This window comes from Tachypleus tridentatus, chromosome 9 (assembly GCF_004210375.1).
Source record: "Tachypleus tridentatus isolate NWPU-2018 chromosome 9, ASM421037v1, whole genome shotgun sequence".
Lineage (NCBI taxonomy): Eukaryota > Metazoa > Arthropoda > Merostomata > Xiphosura > Limulidae > Tachypleus > Tachypleus tridentatus.
The window spans coordinates 26385235-26399701 of NC_134833.1; the positions used below are offsets into that span (position 1 = coordinate 26385235).

The 14467-nt window shown below is 32.6% G+C and overlaps 1 protein-coding gene across 2 annotated transcripts in view; it reads left to right on the forward strand.

Annotated features, from left to right (window-relative positions):
- LOC143224899 (uncharacterized) overlaps positions 1-13742 on the forward strand; it is a 55778-nt gene extending 42036 nt beyond the window's left edge. For both annotated transcript variants that reach the window (XM_076453350.1, XM_076453351.1), the window contains exons 12-15: positions 4680-5072; positions 6222-6445; positions 10249-10336; positions 13251-13742. In XM_076453350.1, coding sequence (XP_076309465.1) covers positions 4680-5072; positions 6222-6445; positions 10249-10336; positions 13251-13540 — 995 coding nt within the window. In that variant the 3' untranslated portion in view covers positions 13541-13742. The remainder of the gene's footprint in view (positions 1-4679; positions 5073-6221; positions 6446-10248; positions 10337-13250) is intronic.
- The last annotated feature ends 725 nt before the right edge of the window (positions 13743-14467 follow it).

Genomic DNA, 14467 nt, shown 5'->3' on the forward strand with positions numbered 1-14467 from the left:
TTGGCATTACAGTTCAGTGAAGAGTTGCATCTCCATCAATCACTCCTTTCTCTCAAATACCTCAGCAGCCCTGGAGGGCTGCTCCCTCCTTGCTTCTACCTCCCTTCCTTCTATTTGCCGTCTTTGTTCTCTACCAGATCTGGGTACACTTCTGTATCAGGATTTTTGTTCTCGTTTAGCTCTTATTACATCCTTTCAGGTTCCACCTGTTTTAATTGTGGGAGGCCATAAACGTCTTTTCGTTGCTGGATGTCAAATTCCCTGATCAATAACTCAGTGTTAAGCCTTGTGTCATACCCAGGAATTTGAATGGTTCTCAAATCCCCTAGGTCTTGGGTTTGAGGTGAAGATGGTATGATCCTTTTCCTACCCTGACATGGATGTCAGTACCCTGCGAGGAGGTTTTGGGTGTAGTTGACATATTGAGTATGGTCCTCCACTCCCTAGGCATTCTACATCCAGGCATGTATCTTTGTTTACCCCCCTTTTTTTTCATTATGGGATTGAGTTACAAAATGTTTCTTTGGTTAGGATCACTTTCCTACCACAGTACCTTCCACTGAGATGTGTTCCTTTCTTTTTCTTACACATTCCACACCTGGGCAAAGAGTATACCTTTTCAGGAGTGGTGCAGTTCCCCTCTTCTGATCTGAGTCTCTTATCTTTGAAGGCGTTCTTTCTATGGGTTTGGAAAGTATGTCTGTTCTTCCCTCGTGCTGGTCCCTCCTCCTAATCAGTGTGGGATTCTATCTAATCTTGTGAGTGGAGGTAAATACTATATTATAACTTATTTTCCTATACTGAAAATGTATATCCAATAGGCACTTCCCTCCTTCCTCAGTTTCCACTCTTTCTCCCCAGATTCTTCCAGTGCTTCTGTTTTTACTAGACTTTGTAGTAATAGTTTGGTAGAGGTGAATAGAGGGAACCATGTGCACCACATGAGTTTATCATGCTCCTATTGGTGGATAGGTGACACATGATAATTTACCTAAGAGATGTGTTGATTCTAATAGTGGAGAGCAGAATGCTTGTGGCAAGTGTAAATAACAAGTTCACATATAATGGGCAGCACCAAACAAGAATAGCTAATCTTATGAAAGGAGGGAAGTACCTGTCAAATGTGTATATAGGAAAATTATGACTTTTATAGAAAAAATAGACTAATTCTGATTCCTCAGATTTTCAATTTTTATGTTATTAATAAGGAAATTGTGTCTATTACTATTTTATCGTTATTTTTAATGTAATTATCAAATTTTGGCATATATGCTAACCACCTGTTAATAACTTCACTGGAATTCTTGTTGTGGAGAAATATTTCAAAAGCTTTCAAAAGAAAATAATGTGACATAAATCCAGCATAAAAAAATCACCAGAAACTATTAACAATAAATCTCAGATATCTTGTCGTCTGCTGTTTCTTTCTAGAAATACTGTGTTTATCTTTCAAATGTGGCTCACCAGATAATTTCTTCCAAACTAGAAGCATTGATCAACATGTTGCTTATATCATTTCAAAGCTAAGAAAACCCATCTTTATTAGGCCCAGTATGGCCAGGTGGTTAAGGCACTCGACTTGTAATCCAAGGGTACGAGTTCTAATCCCCGGCACACCAAATATTGCTCGCTCTTTTAGCCATGGGGGAGTTATAATGTGTTAGTCAATCTCACTATTTGTTGGTAAAAGAGTAGTCCAAGAGTTGGCAGTGGGTGGTGATGACTAGCTGCCTTTCCTCTAGTCTTATGCTGCTATATTAAGGATGGCTAGCGTAGATAGCCCTCGTGTAGCTTTGTGCAAAATTCAAAAAACAAGCAAACCATTGCATAGAGCAGATTCTAAACTATATTTCAGTGTAAAGTTATTAATTTATATGACTAATAATTTATGGTTTTCTGGGAAAGTGACAAGTCGTAGCTGAGGCAGAGAAGTACATTGGAACATAATGGGAAGCTTAGAAGACTTTAGGGACAAATTACAAATTTAGGAAATTTTATATTGTTTTTTAGATGTTCTTGTAAAGATTACAAATAAACCTTATTTAGTCTAGAGATTACACTGGTGACAGAATAATCTAGTGACCCACATCTTGACATACTGAAATTATTTTTTTTAAGTTTATCATACTCACATAATGCATACTAATTATTTATTAAAAAGAAAGTATACTTATTAGAAAAAAATTGATTTTGGTTAAGAATGTTGTTAGTAAAAAGTATTGTTACTTGACCTGACTTGCTGTAGTTTCGTAAGGTCAAGTCTTAGGACACTGATAAATTTATTCAGAGTTATATGGGACTTACAGCCACAAGTGGTAGTTAATAGAACTGGCAAAATTAAGTATTAAAAGAAATGTATTGTGACAGTCATTAAAGCTGGAGTGGATATATAGAATGACACTTTTTCTTTAACAAATAAAAATGTAATTGTAAGAGTAAAGATAATATTCTTAATGTTTCTTTAAAAAATTGTAAATTTCACAATCTAAAAATTGTTAGTAAAATAAAATAATAATTTCTTATGCCTAAACAAGATACCATATAGTAACTTTGTATCAAAGTTTCATGCATTGTGTTAAGTATTTCTACTCCAAGATGGTTAAAATATTGAGAGGATATGAATAATTTTCCTGTGGTTTAGAAGGGGTTAACCAGGTGAGGATTACAGAATAGATTAAAATCATTTTGTAGAATACTGGCTTGCTCAGAATTATTGAAATAGGTCATAATTGAAATATTTAAAAATGGTTTTCAATATTAGTAAGCAAATTCGAACTTAAAATTGTAAGTCATTGTTGTACCCAAACAGTTAATAATCTTAAGTTTGAATATAAAAGTTTATAGTCCAGTGATTGACATTTAACTTTTTTTTACTTTAAATACAGTTGCTTCATGCTACAAGTTTCTTTACGTTTTCCAAAGACTCCATTTCAACGTTTATGAGTTTGACTGAGTGATGAACAGATAATTATCATAATTTTACTTTCTATTTAATGAACAAAATTTTTCAATTCAGTAAGGCTAAAACAAAATTACCATTTAAATTTAGAAGTAAGTCAAAAGGTCCCTGTTTTTGTTCTTTTAATGTTAATAAAAAATCATCATTAAAAACTGAGACATTGGTGATTCCAAGAAGTTAGAAATACAGAAAATACAAATGTAATATAATTAGTGCTCTCATGCAAGAGGAACTTCGTAGAATAAACTGTCTTTAATGCTGGGAATAAATGTTTATGGAATATTGTTTAAACAAAAGGGACATTTTAATATGTAAAAAATAAAAACAAATCATAGTGTGTATGTCTTTCAGAATAATACTTTAATTCAAGTGCACAACATAAGTTTATAGGCATTTTGTAGCCACAAACTGTAATTATTGGATAGATTTAAAAAAAGTTAGATTCTGTCACTGGTACACAATGTCTGTCTAGTATCTGATGGGTAAGAAAATTCTTCATTAATAATTATAGCATTTACTACTTTTCTCAATAGTGGAAACACGTGCATTTGTACAACCATGTGATTTACACAGCATGTTAATAATAGCTTGCAGTCTCCAGTACTGTGATTTCATTTTTCAAGTAATTTATTTATAAATTTTGTACCAATGTGGTCCCTCGCTGGTACAGCTGTAAGTCTGTAGATTTACAATGCTAAAAGCAAGGGTTTGATTCCCCTCGGTGGACTCAGCAAATAGCCCAATGTGGCTTTGCTATAAGAAAACGCACACAATTTTAAAATGAGTACCTCTACACTGGTCATTAACATCAGTGAATGTGTTCTTTGATTGGCTCTATAACAAATTCTAACTGTATAAAAAAACAAGCTCTCTTAAAGTAACTAACTTCCTGTTCACAGTTGACACAAGTATGATTACTTAAACATTAGATACGCAAGTTTCGTCCATATTTGTCTTTTTGCAGCAACTTAGCCACTCACAAGAAAAGTCTATTGAAACGTACAAGCAAGTTGATATTTTTTACGATATTACTTGTTTTACAGATTTGAGCAGTCAGAATATTTCTAGTGAGGATATATTGCATGACAGGTTAATAAAATAGTTAATTTTGTGTTCCCATTTTATAGGATTAAATAACCTAGATATCTTGTAAAATTCAGTGTTTTAGTTTTCACTGGAATTAGTACTAAACAAAAAATTAAGTTTATGATTTGTTGCTTTAAGACATTATGTAAGACTAGTTGACTGACCACCAATAACAAAGTTTGTATTTTTAAAAAAACTTGGAATAGATGGTATGTATTTTTATTGTTGTCTCTTTGAAAATAAAATCTGAAACTGTATGAACTTTTTTTTTCAGGAATGTTCCATCTACTAATTACAAAGTCTGTTAAATGTACTCTAAAGACATTTCTACCTTTTTGGTTTTGACTGTGTTAACATTTCTCATAATCTTTGTATAGTGTTTGTTGTTCTATGGCTGAAAGCTCATTTTTGTATTCATTAATCTTATAATGTTAAAATTATGATTTCACATTTTACTGGTTTGAAAAGTTTCATCTACTTTAAGGTATAAATGACCATAACTTAACATGCTTATCAGATAAGAAAGAACTCTATATTGTGATACACAATGCAGGGAAAATCGACATTTTAAAATTTATTCTAAAAGTTCACATATTTATGAATGTTTGTTATACTTTTTTTATACTGTCATTAGTTGTCAAGCCTTCAGTTCAAAGCTCGACAAGCATTGTTCACAGTCTGCCATCTGGTGGAGTAGTCACTATGCCTATTGTTCGTAATACAGTGCCATCCCTAGTACAAGTTATTCCTTCAGGTGCACCACTCTCACAGTCTTTTGCTTCCTCCACTGGAACAGCTGTAAGACTGACCAGACCATCTTCTTCTGTACTTCCTCAAGCTTTTCCACAAGGGACCAAGGTCACATATCTTGTTCCTGCTGCTTCAACAGCTATATCAGTTCCAAGACCTGAAGCTGCTCCTCGTCTCACCTCTGCGGTGCCTTTTACATCACCTTCAGGGGTTATCGGTAATGCTCGCCCACCACTCCAGACCTTCTTGGTACGGATGGCATCACCTCAGCCTGGAGGTTAGTTAAAATATGATCTTGTCACCTTTGAAGGTTATTACTGTGTACAAACATCAATAAGATATACCCATATGCTTGGTGCAGCCTTCATCCTTACTAAGATTGTTTCGTCTACAGTCAGTACAGGGTCAAAATGTGATATTTTCATCACAGGTATGGCCTTTTGAATTTACACAGAGTCATTTAGTATGAAGATTGTGGCATAGTTTTAAAGGCCATCTTAAAAATTGGCATATCTCTGTTACAGCTGTAAAACTTATTTTGCATGATCAGAAAACATTTTTACTGTAACAAAAGTAAATATTGTCTTTTACTTGTAATAGATATCCAAATGTATAGCCTCCATGTAAGAAAACTAATTTTGAAAAATGGCATACAGTTTTATAAATCTTAAATGCCCAAGGAAATTTACTTACAAATTACTGCTTTTGACAACCCATCTTGTTTGTGTGACTTGCTTATTTTTGTTATCCAGCTAATTTGTCTGTGCCATCTTCATGCTTGTTTGTTATCTGACTAATAATTTGACTATGCCACATCATGACTGTTTGTTATCCAGCTGTTTTGGTTATTTTACCTCAAAATTCTTTGCCATTGATCTGGTTTGACTTTCCATTGTTCCTGATGGGACAGCTGTATCTGTTAATCTTAACAGTGCTAAAATCAGAGGTTTTTTTCCCCCTCAGTGGACACAGAATATAGCCCTATGTGACTTTACTATTAGAAAATGCATGTTTTCAAATTTCTGTTGTTTTTTTTTCAATCTCTTTCTCCAGCCATAAACAGGCTATTTTCCTCTCTTTTTGAGGATTAGCCAAGTAAAAATTCCTAGTGTAAAGCTTATAGTTTGTTGGAAAAGGTTAAAAATATTCACGTAGGAAAAATAATTTAAGTTGAGTAGCATCCGTTTTGTCACAGATATATAGAACTTGTCAAGAGCATTATTAATGTCCAAAAGTTATATCGGGCTTATATTTTAATTTAATAAAACATTTAAAGTTAAAAGTGGAGAAAAATTAGCCTAAAGGACTTAATGTTCTAAGCATTTATTTTAAGGTTTATTAGCAATAATTTTTTTCTTTATATTCTGTTTTGTAAGTTTCTTATAGATTTAATTTTGTAAAAGTTGATGATAAATTGTTTTTGTAGTTGTACCAGGATTGCTTCGACCAGTAACCACTTCAACAGTGACACTAAGGACTGCTGTTCCAAGTCAGAATGGAAGTGTCCAGACAATGGTAGTTTCTAGCCCCACTGTATTACAGAAGACAGTTCCTGAAACAGTGTCTTATGTGTCTAGTCCTGGAAAAACTCTAAGCACAGTTAACCCAACTTTTACCAGTGGTACTGTTGTAATCTCTTGTGTGTCCAAGGTATGTGTTTGCTTAATTAAGTACCTATCAAACAGAATTTAGGATTGTGCTACAAACCCACCATGTAGGATTGGATTTATTCTGTTAATAATATACTAGCAAAAATAACCTCCACTTTGTAGCTGAAAGTACTGGTTTTAATTGGTTTGGAATATGGTTTTAGAACCTGTTGCTCTCATAAATGTTATGGAGAACATTGAAGATCCACTTCTCCTGAATTGTTGTCTTTTGACTCTACACTTAACATCTCATAATAAATGTTTTTCTAAGAAAAGTGTAGGGATATTTTCCAACATTTCACCAGCTTTTAATATCCTTATAGCCAGCAGTATATCATGTTTTTTTTACTTACATACACACCATTGTGTTAAGTTTTTTAAAATCTGTCTGATTTTATTTTAGTGGACGTTTTATTAATACTTGTTTGTGATAAAATAGTAAAATCAAAACTGTTAGCCCTAATTTAGATTTTTAGTCAGTCATAATTTTTATTTATAGAATAGAATTATTTTAAGTTGTCAATGTGTAAAACAGCTGCAAGTCCAGTGTCTTTGTTTGTTTTAGATTACTGGTTGAAAACAGTAAATTTTAAAATTAGTAATGTCAAAGTACTAAACTTAAATGCATTTTTTATCTTGCATCTTTGAACCTTCTAAAGCTAACAAAATCATCATGTTGCCTTAAAACTGTGATTATTTCCTTCCTTGCAACCTGTTTGCTTTTGCAGCATACCTTCTTTCTCTTCACACAATAACTGTTGAGTGTTTTTACATCTGAAGTATTTCATGGTTGCAAGCCTCCATATAATCATGTTTGTTTTTACATGGTTTGTAGAGATAATAAAAAATGTTTTACTTTCCTTGTTTATTTTGCTGAAGTAATTGTTATAGAATAGCTCTCACATTTCAATCCAAATAATGGTTTTTATGGTGGACTTTGCCCTGGCATGGGCTTGGTATAAATCTTTTTAAAACAGTTTAATATAATTTCTAAATGGATTACAAAGATAGTTCTCATAAATCAGTTTTTGTGAGATAAATACTGTCCATTTCTGTTATAATAACTTGCAAGGCATAAGTGAACTAGTGAATATCATCAGACCTCTGATTGTGTTATACTGATACATATATGTAACCTGCTTTTTAGGTCAAAGTTTATGAACATTTTTTGCTGTGGAATAGTATCCAAGTATATCATGCAGCTGTTTTTATATTATAAATTGTAAATTTGTCACAAACAATCCATATGAGGTTCAAAAACATTCACTGGTTATCATGCTTTACATTTGAAGTATTTTTTTAGAGACAGTTTTATTTAGGAATTATGAAACTCAATACAGAAATAACAAAAAATGAACAAAATGATATCACGGTGATGGGAAGGGTATCATATTTTCTGATGAAACTAAAGTCTGCTTACCTCATGACCAAGGTTCTGGAACCATCCTGACATTGACAAAATAGCAGTTGCTGTTTCTCAAGTCTTTCCATAATCTATAAATATCCCCTTTTAATGTATATATATATATATATATTATTTTTTATTTATTTATTTATAGATAGCCACCACTTTAGTAGTTAGCTGGTACAAATTGTAAATTATTAGCATAAGTATTTCTTGTTAACATGTGTTATAGAACCAGTGTAAAATAGTAATAATTCTGAGAGAAGCATTTATGTTAACAAGTAAGACAGGGTTTGATATATTTGCTTTGCTTCTAGGAATAAGTTCAAAAATGAAGGAACCAGACAAATTTTTTTAGTCTTCTGTGTTTTGTGTTTTAACAGTTACTAAAAAGATTCACATTCTACTGTTGAATAGAATAAATTATATTTTACGTATAAACAGTTATAGATAAGATCTTCATGTGCAGTTATGTCGTACAAAATAACATATCCTGATGTGAAGTCCCAAATGTGCTTGGCACTTACTTCTACTATTTATTTGATATATTGGGGCAATGCATATACATTGTAGACTTGAAACTGAAGTACCACTTGTTCACAGCCTTTGCAGATCACATTCCTTCACTAATGAGCCATTTTAATGATGTATAATATTACACTGTTTTCTGTACAGAGAGTTGTCAGTTCTTCTCCAAGTACAAGGTTGATTTCCACAGGAAACATATTTGGTAACTTGGATGAACCTGTAACGGCTCTTGTTGCATACTTAGAAAATTAGAAGATTGCTATAGGGTATTTTCTGATTTTAAAATATTATTTTAAATTCTTTGGTGCATTATTTAATTAAATAAAATTATTTAGTGAACTACTACCATTAGTATAAAAAACAAGGCTTAAGTGTCTTTGAGAGCAATATAAAATTAATTATAGTACAAATATAGGTAAGATGGATGTTAATAATCTAATTAAAAAAATGTTCACAATGCACGTGTGTAAAGAACTCGTGTAATGTAATCTGATAGCTTAATATGCACTGCACGATTTATTTATTATTGTGGAATTAGTAACTAAACCAGTTCAGAGGGTAATAAACCAAAAAAATGTGAGTTTAAATAGATGTATATTGTTATGTGTGTAAAGCTACTTAGTATAAACAAATGTAGTTTCATATTCAGTATGAAGTCATTCCAGAAAACGAGTAAAAGGGGTAATGTAGGGTTTTTGTGGTTATGAGACCAGTTAGTTTGAATGATCTTGTATAAAGTTAGGGTATAAAATATACAATTTATTTAGGTAGTTTTAGAGATTTTTCATGCAAAGAAATTTATTTTTAACACTCCTATGAAAAGTGGGGCCTAATAGGCCCCAGAGCAACTTGAAAGGTTATTAATATTAGGCTAATAATTTTGTATTTAAAAGAAATTGCCATTTAAATCCATTAATGAATGGATTAACAAGATTCCCACTGTCCCTATCTACTATCTAGCGAAACCACAGCCAGGGGAACAGGCTTGGAGAAATCAGGACTAGAAACGTCTTTTCGTAGGAGTGTTAATTTTAATGTGAAAAATCCCATAACGCGTGGAAATACTATCTATATTTGTGGACATATCTTTAGTAAAATACTTCATTAAAATATCTGAGTTTTTATATACAAAAGACTTAAAATGTTTGTTAAAAGTATGGGACATTTTGTAAGAATGTGTTTACTGTATTAGAAGTTAAAGTATGAAAACTCTAAGAAGCACAACAGGGTGTCGATCATCTTGAACGTGTTGCGTGTTTACTATGTAACGCAGATGAGCACATAAGCCAATCACTGATCCACAGCAAGAGGTTATTGAGCTGGATTTTCAAACTAACACAAGCAAACATGAACTGAGTATAATAATTACTGTCAAGTAAAGGTGCCACAATGAAATTTCTAGGTTTTGGAGCCCTGGTGTAAGCAAAATATAAAAACAAAAATTTGTGCTGGTATGGCAAACTGATAACTGGTTAAAAACTTGAATTTTGAAAATAACCATACATTAACAAAGGGATACTCTTAAATCTTACAATTTGAAGAAAAGTGGTGTAGCTGAAATCTATTGATTATTAACAATAAAGGCTTCAAATTTAGAATAATCAAATTGTAATTGTTCCTCAGACCAACTTACTATGATGGTAGGAATATTATGTTCTGAGATGTTTTGGGCAACCCTGAAGTTCTGAGCTTTCCCTGGAATATACTCTTTTCATATGAGTTAAGAGCCACCTAGTTGTAGAGCCGGATACTTCTCCCTCCTTGGTAATGTCACTTCTCATCAAATTGTAAGCTTTAGATCTATTTCTTTATTTTGATACTGACAGTATTAGTTGTATGTTATTTTGAACTCAAGATATCTTGATTTTCAGCATCCAGCTCCACTCCCTGGAATGCCGGCCTCAGACAGTAAAGATCTTCCACCTAAGCCTGCTCTAAAGGCTTCTAGAGTAATGAATGGTATGCTTGTTTCCAAGACTACTAACTAACTAAGAAGAAAAAGAGTAATCACTTTCTAGTATTAACGTCTCATTAGTACATCTTAAAAGCTATGACGCTGATAATATAGAAGCATAAGTTGAACACACACATTCCCTAACAAAGATTAAGTACATTTAAGCATCTTCATTAAAACTGGCAAACCAGCTGTTGACACATCAGGAATCATAACCCAATCCACCAAGTATTGTCTTGGTTTTTTTGGTTTTTTATTTGTTTGTTTAAATAGCCTTGACTGAGTATGTAGAAGCTTGTCAAATGTTACCTGATACGTACAAAGGAATTTGCCAATTTTGTGAAAATCACCTTTATGGTATTGACAGTTTATACATATTTCCTGATTATATATTCTAAAGACAGCCGCTGTGGGTATTAAAACTTTAATTAAAATAAAGAACAGAACAGTATTTTTATATATGTAAAAATGGCTCGTTTGGGTTGAGAAAATTTTTTAAAATGTATTTTAGGCAATTATTTATGGATTTGGACAAATATTTGAGAACTCACCAGTCCATATCTGAGAGAGGTAATCTGTTTTCCCATTATGTTGATACTGTGACATTAACTTCAACTAGTAGACCTTAGTAAGTTTTTGAAGGTGAAGATTCTTGGATACCCTGGACCCATAGCTCCATCTTTAGATTTATTTGTATGTATCTCGTACAACACTTTTTGCACAGTTGTGTACGACTTCCATATTCAGACAGTGCTGTACCAAAGTGTTAGAACAAAGTCACAAACTACTTTCAAAGAACAATGGAAGGTAAACCACAGGTCAAATATTACAGTTTTATTAACCTTCATATTTAGTACAACAGAAACTCAGTGAAAGTGCTTGAGTTCAACAAACAGTTAATATTTTGTGTGTCCCCCTTTTGCTTTAATAACTACAGACAGTTTTTCAGGCATTTTTGCAGCATATGTAATCAAGGTGTACTTTGGAATTTTACTCTAAATGTGTCTAATACAATCCTATAAAGTTTCATTGGAAGTAACTTTTGATTTGTCAAGTTTTTAATGTATCAAATCATAATTGGGTTGAGATCGAGGCTTTGTGGGACCATTACATCATTTAAATGACGCCAGCAGCTTCTTTCTTAGCTAAATAATTTCTGCATAGGTTGGATGAGTGTTTGGAATCATTAACGTTTTGGTAATAGACTCCTTTACCAATAATATGCAAACCACTGGGTATACCATTAGGTATCAATATCTGAACGTACTTGCCCTATTTCTTTATTCCATCTATTTTGTGAATATATTCTGTCGACTAAGCAGAACATATCTCTGAACCATCACATTACCTCCCTCATGCTTCCTGGTAGGTGTTATGTATTGAAGTAAGTATATTTCACCTTTTTCCCATCAAACGTACAATCTAAACTTTGAACAAAGTATTTAAAAGTTGGACTTATCTGTCCATAATGCCATTTCCCAATCATTAACAGTCCATTTTTTTACTTTTTAGCAAATTTCAGTTTCTTGACTATATTTGGAGATCAAAGTAAAGGTTTTTTTAAACTACTACACAACCAAATATTCCTTTCTCATTGAGTCTTCTTTTTGTTGTATATTGGGACATTTCTGTCATTTGGTACAAGGTTGTTATCTTATAATCAGTGATGTTGAGAAAACCCATTTGTAAAGAAAAATATATATGTAAAAACGGCTCATTTGGGTTGAGAAAATTTTTTACATAGAGGAGCGAACAATGTTTCGACCTTCTTTATGAACCTGATGATGACCGAAGAAATCGAAACGTTGTTCGCTCCTCTATGTAAAAAAATTTCTCAACCCAAACGAGCCGTTTTTACATATATATTTTCTCTACAAGTGGGTTTTCTCGAAATCACAGAACAGTATTTTGACCTTCTTAGGGTCATGTTCAGGTTAATGAAGAGAGTTTGAAACTGATCACTGCTGGGCATATCTTAGGGACAAGAATGCAAATGGGTGCAACATTGTGGAGGGCATTGCAGTTATTGTACATTTATACTTCAAGTGGGTTTCTTGTCATCTCAGATTCCCTGACTGTCTTGGAAATTTGATCTTTGCTTTATGTCCAGAGAATTGAAATTTATCTTTATTGAAAAGTTCACAAACTGTAAGTTGATGTAAACATTAAATGGATTAGTTATTTCTAACAAGGTGAAAGTTGTGTTGCTTAATAATGTAATTACTGTGTATTGCAAAATCAAAATATATGACTTGGTAAAGCTAATGTAGATCTGTTCTTGTGATAAGTGTAAAGTGGAATTTTCAGTGAACATTATTCAATCCAAATATAACCCCCAGTAATATAGGTGTGTATGTCTGTAGACTTACACTGCTAAAATCTGGGTTTAAATAGCTATGGTGGGCAGAACACAGATAGCCCATTGTATTCCTTTGTGCTGAGATTCAAACATGTATATATAAAAAAGTGGGTTTTCTCATCATCACTGAGATTCAAACAATCTACAAAGTAATTCTAGTTGGAGTAAGTTTACTTACTCTCTCTTAACGTTTATTTCTTACTTCTTTGAGTTTCTGATATTAAAGAACTTTTTTATTTTCTGAAAACTTTAGTATAAAATGAAAATATTATTATTATTTGTGTTTACTATGATTTTTTACAGGTTTTTGATACAAACAGTATGTTATTTCTCTCATTGACAAACCCACAGAAAGATTTTGTGTGACTTGACATTTTTTTATTTGTGTGACTTGCCATTTTTATTATTTCCATAACATTTTGTTTTATTAATTTAAAATAATATGTAATATATGTGTAAAACTGCCTTTTTAATTTTGTTACCTTTGCTAAACTTGTAATATTTTGAAACATCCAGTTTCAATATCTAAATGCAGATTGTTTTTTTTTTGTGGTTTTTAGGAATTGTTCTGTCATGGAATATGACTCTGAATGCCTCCCACCCCACAGTTGCTACCTACCAGTTGTATGCTTATCAGGAAGGCACAGGTCCACCTGCTACAAGTACGTGGAAGAAAGTTGGGGATGTAAAGGCTTTGCCATTGCCTATGGCCTGCACGTTAACCCAGTTTGTAGAAGGACACAAGTATCATTTTGCCGTACGTGCCGTGGATGTTCATAATCGAATTGGTCCGTTCAGTAACCCAGCATTTATCTTCCTTTCCAAACAGCCTAGTAATACAACAACTTAGTAATTATAGGATCGTTCATTCCAGCACACTCTTGACGTGAGAGTGAAAATATTAAAAAATACTTCTTTTTTTTAAGACTTATTTGGTGTATTATAATGGAAACATTTATTAAAACCTGTTTGTTCAGTTTGCTCCATGTGACAGTGAACAGGGTGATGTGTGATTATGATGTTTTCTGCAAATAAAAGTTATACCCATTTAAGTGACATATCTATTATTTTTAAGAAATGGTGTTAATTTCCTTCTGCACACTATATGTATTACCCTGTAACTTTTAGAATAGCAAGTAATGTTTATAGATTCGATTTTTAGAAGAAATGAAGGCATTATGGGAGCCAGTCTCATTTGAGTACACAGTTAGTGTACATTAGATGATATTTATTCACAAAATGTATTTTAACTCTAACAAGATAACTTTGTATTGTATATAGTCATCATTTTTTTAAGGCTACTTGTTTTGTATATAGTTTTGTGATTGGAGTGTGATAAATGACCATATGTTTTGTGTAAGTGTTTTTTTCATGCAGCTTGCCATTCACCGTCTTTTTCCCACAGTCTGTTTGATGTTATATCTTGTACAGTCAGTTCTTAAAACATCAGAATGAGTATGGGCATAGAGATATTTAATCAGTCAGCATCTGTGAGGTTCACTGCTTAATGTTTGGCAGATTGATTATGGATAATCCTATTCCAATCATCAGTCAGTGTAACTCCAATTTTTGTAGTGTCATGTGGTTGGTTAAAGTGTTGACATATAAAGCATCTCATAGAATCTCAGGAGTGTTCTGAGGGACTTAAATCACAATTTGTAGTTGATTCTGTGGTTTCTAGCCCAAAAGAATCCCTCATAAACCTGACAGTACAACAGTGAGTGATATCTTATGTCAAAATATAGTCTGGTTTGTTTCAATCAAAGAATATTTGTTC